Source organism: Quercus lobata, chromosome 12 (genome assembly GCF_001633185.2).
Source record: "Quercus lobata isolate SW786 chromosome 12, ValleyOak3.0 Primary Assembly, whole genome shotgun sequence".
Classification (NCBI taxonomy): domain Eukaryota; kingdom Viridiplantae; phylum Streptophyta; class Magnoliopsida; order Fagales; family Fagaceae; genus Quercus; species Quercus lobata.
Genome location: NC_044915.1, coordinates 36,535,321 through 36,549,346, shown reverse-complemented (window position 1 = coordinate 36,549,346; position 14,026 = coordinate 36,535,321). Strand labels below are relative to the sequence as shown.

The 14,026-nt window shown below is 34.2% G+C and overlaps 3 protein-coding genes across 6 annotated transcripts; 2 read left to right on the top strand and 1 right to left on the bottom strand.

Annotated features, from left to right (window-relative positions):
* Nucleotides 1-639: 639 nt before the first annotated feature.
* Nucleotides 640-4,994, top strand: LOC115970816 (uncharacterized methyltransferase At1g78140, chloroplastic-like). Its single transcript, XM_031090435.1, has 8 exons — nt 640-998; nt 1,338-1,441; nt 1,544-1,684; nt 2,175-2,259; nt 3,034-3,227; nt 3,331-3,442; nt 4,108-4,215; nt 4,631-4,994. The coding sequence occupies exons 1-8, from the start codon at nt 828-830 to the stop codon at nt 4,769-4,771; spliced, it is 1,056 nt and encodes a 351-aa protein (XP_030946295.1). The 5' UTR covers nt 640-827; the 3' UTR covers nt 4,772-4,994.
* A 74-nt stretch (nt 4,995-5,068) lies between these two features.
* Nucleotides 5,069-6,925, bottom strand: LOC115970817. Its single transcript, XM_031090436.1, has one exon. The coding sequence runs from the start codon at nt 6,766-6,768 to the stop codon at nt 6,286-6,288; it is 483 nt and encodes a 160-aa protein (XP_030946296.1). The 5' UTR covers nt 6,769-6,925; the 3' UTR covers nt 5,069-6,285.
* Nucleotides 6,926-8,171: 1,246 nt separating this feature from the next.
* Nucleotides 8,172-13,092, top strand: LOC115970815 (uncharacterized methyltransferase At1g78140, chloroplastic-like). 4 transcript variants are annotated; one of them, XM_031090432.1, is made up of 9 exons: nt 8,172-8,299; nt 8,443-8,638; nt 8,936-9,039; nt 9,159-9,302; nt 9,830-9,914; nt 10,739-10,932; nt 11,029-11,140; nt 12,269-12,376; nt 12,848-13,092. In XM_031090432.1, exons 2-9 carry the CDS (start codon nt 8,468-8,470, stop codon nt 12,986-12,988), a joined length of 1,059 nt encoding a protein of 352 aa, XP_030946292.1. In that variant the 5' UTR covers nt 8,172-8,299; nt 8,443-8,467; the 3' UTR covers nt 12,989-13,092. The 4 variants fall into 4 exon arrangements, with proteins under 4 accessions (XP_030946292.1, XP_030946291.1, XP_030946294.1 ...); XM_031090431.1 differs by having other exon boundaries at nt 8,437-8,638; XM_031090433.1 differs by having other exon boundaries at nt 8,174-8,299; nt 8,437-8,638; nt 9,162-9,302.
* Nucleotides 13,093-14,026: the final 934 nt, after the last annotated feature.

The following is a 14,026-nucleotide window of genomic DNA, read 5'->3' as shown; positions in this document are numbered from 1 at the left end:
TTAGCGTAAATTGGAAATTACACTTCTAAAGTTTGAGAGTGTTTAGATTTGGGGGTGTTTAGATTCCGAAATATCATGGTGTAAAATCCAAATACTCCAAAATTTAAGAGATAAAATTTAAATTTTGAAATTTCAGGGTGTAAAATCCAAGCACCCCAAATTTTAGAGGTGCAATTTGTAATTTACCCATTTAATTATTTGCATGATCTAATCTTTTAATTTCTATTCTATTGATTGGCATCTTACTGTGTTGTCAAGACATCTATTGTAACTTATAATTATAGAATTATAATTATTTTGATAAACAATTATAAATAAAATAAATATAAAAAAGACAAAAAAAAATCAATTACCAGATAGATTTTTTGCTTGTTCTTTTATTTTATTTAGAAGAATTGACTTGTTTTATTCATTTTGGGCTGATTAACCAGGTTGTGTTTAATTGCCGAATTTGTCCCTACACTATACAATCAATTCTTGCCATTGCTCTCCGGTGGAGGTCGACTCGAGAGCCCATTCTTCCCCATACAAAACAAAAGCGTCTTTTTAATTCAGGAAAAAAATAAAATAAAATAAACAAAAACAAAAAACAAAAGAGCAAAAGTTTTTTTTTATAAAGAAGAAAATCTCTAAAATTTACGGTAGAAGTATAGAACGTCCAAAGAGAAAAGGAAAGTCAAATATTGGTACACGTTCGCTAATGACAGGCACTGCTCCTCTATCCCTCTTTGCTTTTGAATTTTTGTTCTCTTTTTTCCAAACAAACTGAAATCTCAAAGCACTAACTAACTAACAGAGAGAGAGAGAGAGAGAGAGAGAGAGCGGTTATGGCAGCAGTGTTCAGCAACGTCTCGTCTTTGTCGCTCCCGAGTCAACTCGGCAACTCGAGGCGCTTTTTCTTCAAATCCTGTGCACGACCACGACTCTTCGATAAACGTATTTTCGCGGTAAAAGTTCGAGCTTCTTCAACCGCCTTTGTCGAGGCCAAGCCCGCAACGGTAAACAAATTCCTCTCCTCCTTGTCAAATTCTTCAATTTGAGAAAGTACGCACAATTCTTGATGTTTCTATTTGTCTGCTGAGAAAGTGGAAGAAAATTAAGAAATGGATGGTAGGGGAAAACTGAAGGCCTTGTTTGGCTTTATGGTTGAATGATACTAACCGGAGATTATTGGGTTCTTTGGAACCAAACAGAGTCAATAATTTGTTGACTGCTCTAAATTGCAATTACAATTGTACGAATTAAAAAATAAAATAATAATATTATACAAATATGATTATTAAGTTCTTGAAAATTTCCTGTTTTTAATTTTAATTTTAATTTTTATAAATGTTTAGGAACCTATTGTGGTTGAAAATGAAGTTAGCAGCAGCAAGAGCATTTTAGCTTGTCCTATATGCTACGAATCGTTAACGTTGATTGGCAATCGTGTCTTATCTGTGTAAGTAATTTGACTAATTTGATTTAATGTAATTGATTTTCAATTCATTATGCTTTCACAAGTTTTGATTTTTCTGATTGCGTTGTGAATTTTATTAAGCAGAGATTCTGCAGCTGGGTCTACTTTACAATGTAACACTTGTAAGAAGTCTTTCTATGGCAACCAAACACATTATGACATGACGGTGTCTAGTGGGGCCAAGGACTATGGTGCGCCGATGCCACCTTCCACAGAGATTTTCAGGTGGCCACATTGTTTATTCATTTCAATTGTGTTACCTACAATGGCTTCAGTGTCTTCATACACTTTTTAGAGTAGGTGTTTATTGGAGATGGAAAGAAACAGAAGGGTTGAAGATTATTTAGATGCAAATTCACCTAGTTTCTTTGCGATGGAAGCATTTTTATGAAGTGTTTATAAGTTTTATTAGGTTCCATTTTGGGGTTTATTTCAATAGTATTGTCTTATTTCAGATTCTGGATAAAGAAATTTCAATGTGTATATAAGTCCTTCATTTTCAACCTTGGTATTATTGGCTTCTTCTTCTATGTCATATATAGTGCATGAACGTGGATTAAATATAGTAGCTGATGCCACTTTAGGTGCTTTTGTGCGTAATCCTTGTAATTGTGTTATATTGCATCGGTGCTGTTTTTTAATATGAAGCAATCATATAATTGTATTGACTTGATTTGCATATCTTATTGTGTGTATTGGTTGTTTGCTAGATCAGGTTTCCATTGATATCTTTTCTCTATGAGAGGGGCTGGCGTCAAAGTTTTTCTATTTGGGGTGGTTTTCCAGGCCCAGAGAAAGAAGTGATTTGTAAATTTTCCTATCTTTATATTTCATCTCTTGCAGGAAAATTTAAAAATACTGCCGTACTAAATTCCAATTATAGTTTATTTTATGGATTCCATGTAAAGCTTATACAAATTTTAAAAGAAATTGCAGATTTGAGCAATTCAGGTGAAAGCATGGTCAACAGATTTTTAGTATATGAAGGCTTCTTGGATATTCTGTGGAAATTAATTCAATCCATCCTATATGTTTTGTATCTAAAGTGGAAATCAGTTTCTGGAGTAGCATCATTAAAACCTGGAATGCTGTCCCATCATGCATTTTGTGGATAAAGTTATGAGAGTGTAATAGTAGAATTGATGGTTTAAAGCATCCAATTCATGTTATCAAGCAATACTGACTAAAATGTTTGTTGAGTGGACGGTTGTCTTAGGAAACATCTTCTTAGAGTTATTAGATTGCTTTCATTTGAGGGTGTGATTTCCCTTTGTTAGAAAGCCTTATATTGGGCATCTTTTATTTTGTAAAGAAATTGCTTCTAACCACACACACACACACACACAGATGCCTTATATCTGGTTAGTTTGGGGAAATACAAATTGACTCATTTTAGTGCTGCGAAATACATTAGGACCCATTTGAAAAGCTTGCTGTCAGAAATTGTATCTATTTCATAATATTTCTCATATAATATTGAAGTGGTGTAAAATAGATACAGAAATTAGTAGATATTTTTTAGTGTATCCACTTTGGGTTGCTGACCTACTAACCATGTAGTGATCTGGCTGCAGTTTGAATTGATGAGGGATTTCTTGAAGCCAGCTTTAGATGGAAATATAGTTGATGCTAGTTGTGGGAGTGGGTTGTTTTCAAGACTATTTGCCCAGAGTGGATTGTTTTCTCTTGTCATTGCTCTGGACTACTCAGAGAACATGTTGCAGCAATGTTATGAATTCATTAAGCAGGAGGAAACTTTTCCAAAAGAGTACAGAGTTTAACTTTTAAATTTAAATTCATTAAATAAGACAAGTGAACTTTCATAATTATCATTTGAGTTTTCAATCTGAGTGAGTTTGTTTTTTTGTTAGGAACTTAACCTTGGTCAGAGCTGACATCTCTAGGCTTCCTTTTGTTTCAAGTTCTGTTGATGCTGTGCATGCTGGTGCTGCTCTACACTGTTGGCCTTCACCATCAACAGCTGTGAGTATCTCTTCAATATATGGATTTGAAGTTAATTTTTCCTATTGCAGAGGTTTCCCCCAAAATTTTTTTTATTAACTGATATTGCACACTGCTCTTTATTGGAAAACGATTCCCTTAGATCAAATGGACCCCAGCTGTCCAAAAGGAAGGTTTATATATATGCTTTTTAGCTTTGTGTGGAAATTTTTTAATTTTATGTTCATTTCTATTTTTTTTTTTTTTTTTTTTTTATGGATTCGCTCCTACTGGACTGCATTTCAATATAAAAAAAAAAAAAAAGGGAAAAAAAAAAAAAAAAAAAAAAAAAGGGAAAAAAAAGAGAGCAGCTGAACTTGTGAGTTGTTTCAATGGCCAACCTTAATAAGTGCCAAATGCATTGTGCTAGTCAATGGAAATCTTATTTAAAATATATTTTGTGAAGGGCCAAAAATGCTCTGTTAGATTTTTTGGTTAGTCTAAATGTAAAAACTCATCCACATGTGGATCTTTTAGCCTCTAGGAATCCTATATAATTTCATCGGAACAATAGTTACAAATCTTGGAGGCCATGTCTGTATGCACCTTCTGGTGTTGTAGTCCCCTTACTTCATCCAGTATTACTATAATGCCTAAGATCCCAACATTTGATAATTCCACATAATTGGGTAGCTATGGTTTTGTAGGTAGCTGAAATTAGTCGAGTTCTTCGACCTGGCGGAGTGTTTGTTGCTACCACCTACATACTTGACGGGCCTTTTGCTTTTGTCCCATTTTTGAGGAGACAACGCCAGGTATGTTGTTTCAACTTTGAATCTGGCATGGCTGTCCAAGATTTAATTCAAAATATTCCTTTGGAATGGATAGTTTGGAATAACAATTATAGTTTAGATCAAAGGGACTTGATTCTTGTTTATCTTCTGGCATCATGGTTTCTTATATATATTTTCTGGATATAAGATGTATATAATGGCAAATATCATGGTTTCTTATATTGCTGCTCTCTAAATTTTTTCAAAATAAGAAATTAAGAATGCAATTAACTGTGCGCTCAGAAGCAGCTAGAATGACTTTCCCCAACCTTCTTTCGAGAATATCATTATCAAAATAGGGCTGCAAAAATTTGTCTAAAGAGCTTTCCTTCAGTCATCATTATACTTGTTTTCTTTTATATGTTGCTGATGGTAGTAATTTACTTCCTTTATATAGAATATAGCGGCAATATCAGGCAGCCATATCTTCCTATCTGAACGTGAACTACAAGATCTCTGCACAGCCTGTGGATTAGTTGGCTTTACAAGTATAAGAAATGGACCTTTTGTGATGATCTCTGCTTCAAAACCCAACTAAGGATTTGGCACCTTCTGCTCTCCACTGTCTTCTCTAATTTTTTTTGGTTAATAGAACTTACTACATTTATATAAGGTGTTGTTGCCAAACATCTGGGTTAGAATCTCATATATCATAGATCTATTTAAATATAGAGAGATCATGGTGTCCAGTTTTGTAAATGAAATTTGTCATAAGATGATTGTGCAACGCAAATAAAGGTGAAAGCTTATAACTTCTGTTATTTATTTATTTATTTTTATTAAAATCAAATCAAGATCAATTTTGCTACTGTTCAACAAATTTTTTATACATGTTAGTTATTGGACTATCTTGGGGTCATTTTTGACCTTTTGTTAGCTGTTAAGAAATATAATGACATGTATGTTGCAACTTGCAGTGTAAAAATTCATCATCTAATGTTATGATCGACTTCAAGTTGATGCGCAATCTAATTCTCTTATTATCATAGCTAAAACCCCACTTCAATTCTTCTGGCAACGTCTCTCTCTCTCTCTCTCTCCCTCATACACACACAATTGGTGGAGGGTTCAAAGTTCAAACTATCAAGTTATTTAATACTGTGGTGGAGGCAAGCTTCATGAGAATGGATGAAGAAATTAGAATAATTTCTAGCAGAACTTATGACTCTGCTAATCAATCCATCTTTGAAGAAAGTACACTGATACACGTATACATTTCAATCCATTTTATGACTATGATGTGGAAATATTTCATTAAATTCCACAAATTAAGATCATCTAGTAAAACCATAGCTGGGAGACAGGCTATCTCTGAAAATCCCATAAGGCTGGAAAAAGGTCAAAAATTGAGCTATAGCTCATGAAAAAAAGTGTCAGCTTACTAGTAGTGAATAATCTTTTATGTCTTGCTCCTTTGCCAAAAGCTTGAATTTTGGCTTCTTTGTGCCAGCATTTATCTCTCTGTCACTCTCTCTCTCTCCAAATATTTATTTTTCTTGTTAGTTTTTGCATTCTGTAATAAATGATTGATTCGGACTTTGAGATCGCACAATAATGAAATAATTTCATCTGAAACAAGTCTTTATTGTTCTTCTTTACTATTATTTAATTAAATAAATAACCTAATTGTCGCAACTTCAACAATTATTCTGGTCATATTGATCATGGCTTCCAATTACTGAGTGACATTATCAGATTATTTGTGTATATAAATCTTAAATTTGTGAAATGATTTTAGCAGGTGAAATGAAAAAGGATTTAAGTGTGAAAGACTTTATTTGTTTGTAGCTGGAGCATTCCAGGATATGCAGAAGCCCACAAGGCCACAATGAACAAGACCAAACCATGTACTACTCCAGAAGATGGATCATTGGGTAAAGCCAGCAAAAGTATTGCTGCTAGAGGGATAGCTGATACTGAGCTTGTCTGTGCAAGAATTATCATTCAAAAATTTGGGAGACGAGTAGAAAGTATATCTCCCATCTTACCACCAAATAGGTTCCCAAAGGAACTACCCATCAAAAACAGGGCTATGAGGAATGTGCAGTTTTCTCATGGGAGAAGCCAGAAAGCTCTAACCACATAGCTGAGAATGACAGAGCTGATCATGGGAATGAACGAGTGACACCCTGTGCCCACAATAATCTGGAAAGATGGAATCTTAATAACTGTCTTCGCTTCCTGAACCAGATCCTTCACTTCTAACCAGAAAGTTTTATTCTTAACTGTATCTCTGTCTTTTGCATTAGAAACTGAAAAGCGAGGATCATTGGCAAAAAGTTTGATCGAAACACCAACCATAACACTGATGATTGCAACAAGATGAAAGGAAATTCTCCAACCAGGAATTCCCATGAATGTTATTGGAGTTATCAATACTGAGAGGAGTCCACCAATAATTGAATCAAGGTTACCAGTTAGTTGAAGCCACCCAAAAGCTGTACCACGGTTGTTGTCATCAGTTGAGTCAGCTACAAGGGACTGAATTGCAGGTGAAACTAGCGCAAGGCCAATCCCATTCAAAGCTCTAGACATGGCCACCTGTTTCACAGAAGATAAATAACTTCAAAGAGAACACAATCATCTGGTATGCCTAGGATATGCACTTCACTTGTACAGCTCTAAAACCGTATATATTTGTAGAGTAAAAAATAGAAATATTTGGGTCAAAATATGATTGTGGTCTTCATATCCGTGAATTGTCAATTGTTTCAATTTAGTTATTTTAAGTGCCTCAATTTTACCCTTCCCCTGCTTTACCATCAGTATGCAATTTTTTTTTTTTTTTAGGAACCAAAAAAAAGTGGCCCGAGCATGTGTAATTATCATCTCACACCCAAGGTACAAGTTGGGTAAGGTACCATCAGCGAATAACAGGGTATACCATTACTTCCACCCATGTTATATACCACCGCCAAATGCTAAAGGAAAAATCTTGTATGAGATAGGCTCATGAGACCCATGTCTCACTGAAACTGAAATGAGACACACATGTCAGTGAGACATAAGTCTCATGAACCCATCTTAGGAAATACTTTCTCAATATCATGGAGTAGCCTACAATACAAAATTGTAACCATGAGCAAATGTGACAGTCTTTTTCCTTTTTATTTTTTATTTTTCTGGTATACATGTCGTTACAATACTGACATTGTATATTTCATTATTTTGCCGCATTCTCATATCACAAAATCAGAATATATGGAGGGAGACAAGTAAATTTGATATTTAAAAATAATAAATAGAAAATATTGTGGAGGTGTCTAACGTTCGTGTCACGTGTCTCCATGTGTTCTGATTTTATGAGACCAATATATGGCCCAACATCACGTCAATAATTGAGGTTTGAGGCAGGGACGGGTCATATTTAAGCATTTTTAAAACTTGAATGACTGTTGAAACAATTAATAGTTTAGGAACAAAATTGAAATTGGACACATAAATTAGAGACCAAAATTGTATTTTGACCACAAATTTATCATGAATAAAACATTTTACACGGACACTGTTTATGCTCATTCATGGTTTCGTTACTGGTTTTGTTCTTGTTTGATTTGACAACCATCAGAGGATAGATGGAAGAGAAAGCATCTTCTAGCATGTCAAAAGAAGGTCAAACTTTAAAATTCAAATTGTAAAGATTTAGAAATTTTGTACAGAAGCTCTTGGATATTATAAAAGGCTTTAGGAAATTTATCAATCTGCCACTCTAGCTGTTGTTCAAAGTTGAAACTCCCAACTCAACTCACTTTTCCATTGCCAATCTCTTGCTTACATTTCCTATCTTAATAAACTATTTTTGCTTTCCCTAATATCACATACACAGCTTCTGTTTAGGGTTAAGTCAAGAGCCTTCTAGCTTAACTCTACATTCTCCTCTTATAACTGTTGAATTTATTCAAAAAATAAAATAAAATAAAATTGTCTAGGGTCATGAATGAGGGATGAAAAGGGGCTCCAACTCCAAGTTGCTGTAAACCTATGTGCATGAGTTATTCCCTAAGTTTCTCTTTGCTGCAAATGTTTTATAAAGAAGAAAATCTCTAAAGAGAAAAGGAAAATTGAGGTAAATATTGGAACACGTTCACTAATCACTGGCACTGCTCCTCTATCTCTTACTCTCTCTATGCTTTTGAATTTTTATTCTTTTTTTCCAAACAAACTGAAATTTCAAACCACTAACTAACTGAAAGAGACACACAGAGAGAGAGAGAGAGAGAGAGAGAGAACGGTCATGGCGGCAGTGATCAGCAACCTCTCGTGTGTGTCGCTTCCAAGGATACTCAGTAACTCGAGGCGTTGTTTCTTCAAACCCTGTGCGCGTCCACGACTCTTCAATAAACGTATTTTCGCGGTAAAAGTTCGAGCTTCTTCAACCGCCTTTGTCGACACCAAGCCCCCAACGGTAACCAAATTCCTCTCCTCCTTGTCAAATTCTTCAATTCTTAATGTTTCTGTTTGTCTGCCGAGAAAGTGGAAGAAATTTAAGAAATGGATGGTAGAGGTAAACTGAAGGCCTTGTTTGGCTGTATGGTTGAATGATACTAACTGGAGATTATTGGATTCTTTGGAACCAAACAGAGTCAATAATTTGTTGACTGCTCTAAATTGCAATTATAATTGTACAAATAAAAAAAATATTATAAAAATATGACTATTAAGTTCTTGAAAATTTTCTGTTTTTAATTTTATAAATGTTTAGGAACCTTTTGTGGTTGAAAATGAGGTTAGCAGCAGCAAGAGCATTTTAGCTTGTCCTATATGCTACGAATCGTTAACGTTGATTGGCAGTCATGTCTTATCTGTGTAAGTAATTTCATTTAATTTAATGGAATGGTTCTTGGAAATTTCATGCAATGTAATTGATTATCAATTCATTATGCTTTCAAAAGTTTGATTTTTCTGATTGCATTGTGAATTTTAAGCAGTGAGTCTGCAGCTGGGTCTACTTTACAATGTAACACTTGTAAGAAGTCATTCTATGGCAACCAAACACATTATGACGTGACGGTGGCTAGTGGGACCAAGGACTATGGCGTGGGGATGCCAATTTCCACCGAGTTTTTCAGGTGGCCACATTGTTTATTCATTTCAATTATGTTACCTACAATGGCTTCAGTGTCTTGATACACTTTTTAGAGTAGGGGTTTATTGGAGATGGAAGGAAACAGACGGGTGGAAGATTATTTAGATGCAAATTCTCGCAGTCTCTTCGCATTAGAAGTGTTTTATGAAGTATTTATAAGTTCTATTAGGTTCCATTTTGGGGTTAATCTCAATAGTATTGTCTTTGTTAGAATTATTTAGTTAAATGATTAAATTTACCATCTCCTAATAGCTTAAGTTTTTGAGAGAATTGATAATTTAACATTGTATCAGAGTAGGAGGTCCTGAGTTCAATTTACGTCTCCTCCGGAGTTTGATAGTGCATGAACATGGACTAAATATAGTAGCTGGTGCAACTTTAGGTGCTTTTGTGCATAATCCATTTAATTGTCTTATACTGCATCGGTGCAGTTGTTTAATATGAAGCATATAATGGTTATTGAGTTGATTTGCATATCTTATCATGTTTATTGGTTGTTTGCTAGATCAGGTTCCCATTGATATCTTTTCTCTATGAGAGGGGCTGGCGTCAAAGTTTTTCTATCTGGGGTGGTTTTCCAGGCCCAGAGAAAGAGGTGATTTGAAAATTTATCTATTTCTTTATTTCATCTCTTGCAGAAAGATTTAAAAATACTTTTGTACTAAATTTCAATTATAGTTTATTTTATGGATTGCATGTAAAGCTTATACAATTTTTAAAAGAAATTGTAGCTTTGAGCAACTCAGGTGAAAGCATGGTCAACAGATTTTTAGTACATGAAGGTTTCTTGGATATTCTGTGGAAATTTATTCAATCCATCCTATATGTTTTGTATCTAAAGTGAAAATCAGTTTCTAGAATAGCACCATTAAAACCTGGAATGCTGTCCCATCATGCATTTTGTGGATGAAGTTATGAGAGTGTAATAGTAGATTTGATGGTGTAAAGCATCCAATTCATGTTATCAAGCGATATTGACCAAGATGTTTGTTGAGTGGAAGGTTGTCTTAGGCAACATCTTCTTAGAGTTATTAGATAGCTTACAGTTGAGGGTGTGATTTCCTTTTGTTGGAAAGCCTTATTGGGCATCTTTTATTTTGTAAAGAAATTACGTCTAACTAACTATATATATATATATATATAGAGAGAGAGAGAGAGAGAGAGAGAGAGAGAGAGAGAGAGAGAGAGAAATGCCTTATATCTGGTTAGTTTAGGGAAATACAAATTGATTAATTTTACTGCTGCCAAATACATAAGGACCCATTTGAAAAGCTTGCTATCAGAAATTGTATATATTTCATAATATTTCTCATATAATATTTAAGTGGTGTAAAATAGATACAGAAATTAGTAGATTTTGTTTAGTGTGTATCCACTTTGGGTTGCTGACCTACTAACCATGTAGTGATCTGGCTGCAGTTTGAATTGATGAGGGATTCCTTGAAGCCAGCTTTAGATGGAATTATAGTTGATGCTAGTTGTGGGAGTGGGTTATTTTCAAGACTATTTGCCCAGAGTGGATTGTTTTCTCTTGTCATTGCTCTGGACTACTCAGAGAACATGTTGCAGCAATGTTATGAATTCATTAAGCAGGAGGAAACTTTTCCAAAAGAGTACAGAGTTTAACTTTTAAATTCATTACATAAGACAAGTGAACTTTCATAATTATCATTTGAGTTTTCAATCTGAGTGAGTTTGTTTTCTGTTAGGAACTTAATCTTGGTCAGAGCTGATATCTCTAGGCTTCCTTTTGTTTCAAGTTCTGTTGATGCTGTGCATGCTGGTGCTGCTCTACAGTGTTGGCCTTCACCATCAACAGCTGTGAGTATCTCTTCTATATATGGATTTGAAATTAATTTTTCCTCTTGCACAGAGTTCCCCCCAAAAAAATTTCATTAATTGATATCGCACTCTGCTCTTTATTGGAAAATGATTCCCTTAAATTAATGGACCCCAGCTGTCCAAAAGGAAGGTTTATATTTACATGCTTTTTAGATTTGTGCGGAAATTTTTTAATTTTATATTCATTTCTATTTTTGTATGGAATTTGCTCCTACAATTATCTGGACTACATTTCCTTGTACATCTTTCTTGTGGGTTACTTTGTTATTAATATTGAAAGAAACATGAGAGCTGTTGAACTTTGTATCTCACCTTCACCCTCCCCTTAGGGTCAAAACATATATAAAACAAAAAAGAAAAGAAAAAGAAAGAGCAGTTGAACTTGTAAGTTGTTTCAATGGCCGACCCTAATAAGTGCTAAATGCATTATTCTAGTCAAGGGAAATCTTATTTAAAATATATGTTGTGAAGGGTCAAAAATGCTCTATTAGATTTTTCTGGTTAGTCTAAATGTAAAAACATCCACATGCAATTCTTTTATGGCCTGTTTGGATGGAGGGAGAAAGGAGGGGGAGTGGAGAAGAGTAGAGTAGAGTTGGATAAAAATAAGCTAATTTTGTACTAAATCTATTCTACTCTACTCTATTTCCTCTCCCTATCCCTCAATCCAAACGGACTATTAGCTTCTAAGAATCCTATCTAATTTCATTGGAACAATGGTTACAAATCTTGGAGGGCATGTCTGTATGCACCTTCTGGTGTTGTAGTCCCCTTACTTCATCCCGTATTACTATAATGCCTAAGATCCTAACGTTCAGTATTCACACATACAACACCAGAAGGTGCATACAGACATGCCCTCCAAGATTTGTTACCATTTATAGCTATGGTTTTGTAGGTAGCTAAAATTAGTCACGTTCTGCGACCTGGTGGAGTGTTTGTGCTACCACCTACATAGTTGATGTGCCTTTTTCTGTTCTCCCATTTTTTGAGGAGACTACGCACCTTCTCGTGTTTGTAGTCCCCTCACTTCATCCAATATTACTATAATGCCTAAGATCCCAACATTCAATATTTTCACATAATTGGGTAGCTATGGTTTTGTAGGTAGCTGAAATTAGTCGAGTTCTGCGACCCGGTGGAGTGTTTGTTGCTACCACCTACATATTTGATGGGCCTTTTGCTTTTATCCCATTTTTGAGGAGACAACGTCAGGTATATTGTTTCAACTTTGAATCTGGCATGACTTTCTGAGATTTAAGTCAAAATATTCCTTTGGAATAGATAGTTTGGCATAACAATTATAGTTTAGATCAAAGGGACTGGATTCCTGTTTATCTTCTGCCATCATGATTTCTTTTATTTTTGCTGGATATAAGATGTATTATGTATAATGGCAAATATCATGGTTTCTTACATTATTGCTCTCTAAGTTGTTTCCAAATAAGAGTGAATATCCCTATGGTTTCTATATTGCTGCTCTGTAAGGTTTTTCAAAGTAAGAAATTAAGAATGTCATTATTTGTGCTCTCAGAAGCAGCTAGAATTACTTTTCCCAGCCTTCTTTCGACAATATCATTATCAAAATAGCCCTGTAAAAAATTGTCTAAAGAGTTTTCCTCCAGTCATCATTAAATTTGTTTTCTTTGATATGTGGCTGATGATAATTTACTTTCCTTATTATAGATTATCGCGGCAATGTCAGGCAGCCATTTCTTCCTATCTGAACGTGAACTACAAGATCTCTGCACAGCCTGTGGATTAGTTGGCTTTACAAGTATAAGAAATGGTCTTTTCGTGATGATTTCTGCTTCAAAACCCATCTAAGGATTTGGCAAGCTGCTGCTGTCCACCCTATCTTCTCTAATTTTTTTTTTTTTTGGTTAATAGAACTACATTTATATAAGATGTTGTTGCCAAACATCTGGGTTTGAATCTAATGGGAAAAATGGATATTTACCCCTAATTTGAAAAATATGTAGCAAAATGCTCATGTTTTGAAATTATTTAGCAAAAATGCCCATATTTTGAAACTCAATATTCACAAAATCCAGTTCTATGTAAAATTCGATATCCTCAAAATCAAGTTCTATGTATATTTTTAAGTAAAACTCAATATTTGCAATGTCGAGTTCCACTTAAATTTTCAAAAAAATTTAAGCGGCAAAATATGTATAGAACTCGTCATTATTAATGTCGAATTCCACTTGTAACTCAATTTTGTTAAAATCGAGTTTAAAAAACATTGACATTTGGCTACATATTTTTCAAATTAGGGGTAAATACCCTTCCCCCGAATCTCATATATCATAGGTCTATTTAAATATAGGGAGAACATGGGGGCAAAATGGGTAAATGCCCTTAATTTTAAAACTATGTAACAAAATACATCTAATTCCAAACTATTAAAAATATTGTCGAGTTCTACTTAAAAATATTCATAGAATTCGATTTTGAGGATAATGAGTTTTACATAGAACTCAATTTTGTTAAAATTGAGTTCCAAAACTAGGGCATTTTACTAAATAGTTTGAAAAGATGAGTATTTTATTACATAATTTTAAAATTAAGAGTATTTACCTATTTTGCCCATAACATGGTTTCTAGTTCTGTAAATGAAATTTGTCATAAGATGATTGTGCAACGCAACTAAAGGTGAAAGCTTATAACTTCTGTTAATTTTTATTATTATTAAAATAAAATCAAGATCAATTTTGCTAGTGTTCAACAAAATTTTTATACATGTTAGTTATGGGACTATCTCGGAGTCATTTTTGACCTTTTGGTACCCGTTAAGAAAAATAAGGACATGTATGTTGCCACTTGCAGTGTAAAAATTCAACATCTAATGTTATGATCGACTTC

Bases quoted from the DNA above. Each gene is read 5' to 3' on its own strand.
- LOC115970816 (XM_031090435.1), top strand. From the start codon at position 828: ATGGCAGCAGTGTTCAGCAACGTCTCGTCTTTGTCGCTCCCGAGTCAA. The intron at 1,442-1,543 runs GTAAGTAATTTG...TTTATTAAGCAG, and splicing joins GGCAATCGTGTCTTATCTGT to AGATTCTGCAGCTGGGTCTA. The intron at 2,260-3,033 runs GTGATTTGTAAA...ATCTGGCTGCAG, and splicing joins TTCCAGGCCCAGAGAAAGAA to TTTGAATTGATGAGGGATTT.
- LOC115970817 (XM_031090436.1), bottom strand. From the start codon at position 6,768: ATGTCTAGAGCTTTGAATGGGATTGGCCTTGCGCTAGTTTCACCTGCA.
- LOC115970815 (XM_031090432.1), top strand. From the start codon at position 8,468: ATGGCGGCAGTGATCAGCAACCTCTCGTGTGTGTCGCTTCCAAGGATA. The intron at 10,933-11,028 runs GTACAGAGTTTA...GTTTTCTGTTAG, and splicing joins GAGGAAACTTTTCCAAAAGA to GAACTTAATCTTGGTCAGAG. The intron at 11,141-12,268 runs GTGAGTATCTCT...ATGGTTTTGTAG, and splicing joins GGCCTTCACCATCAACAGCT to GTAGCTGAAATTAGTCGAGT.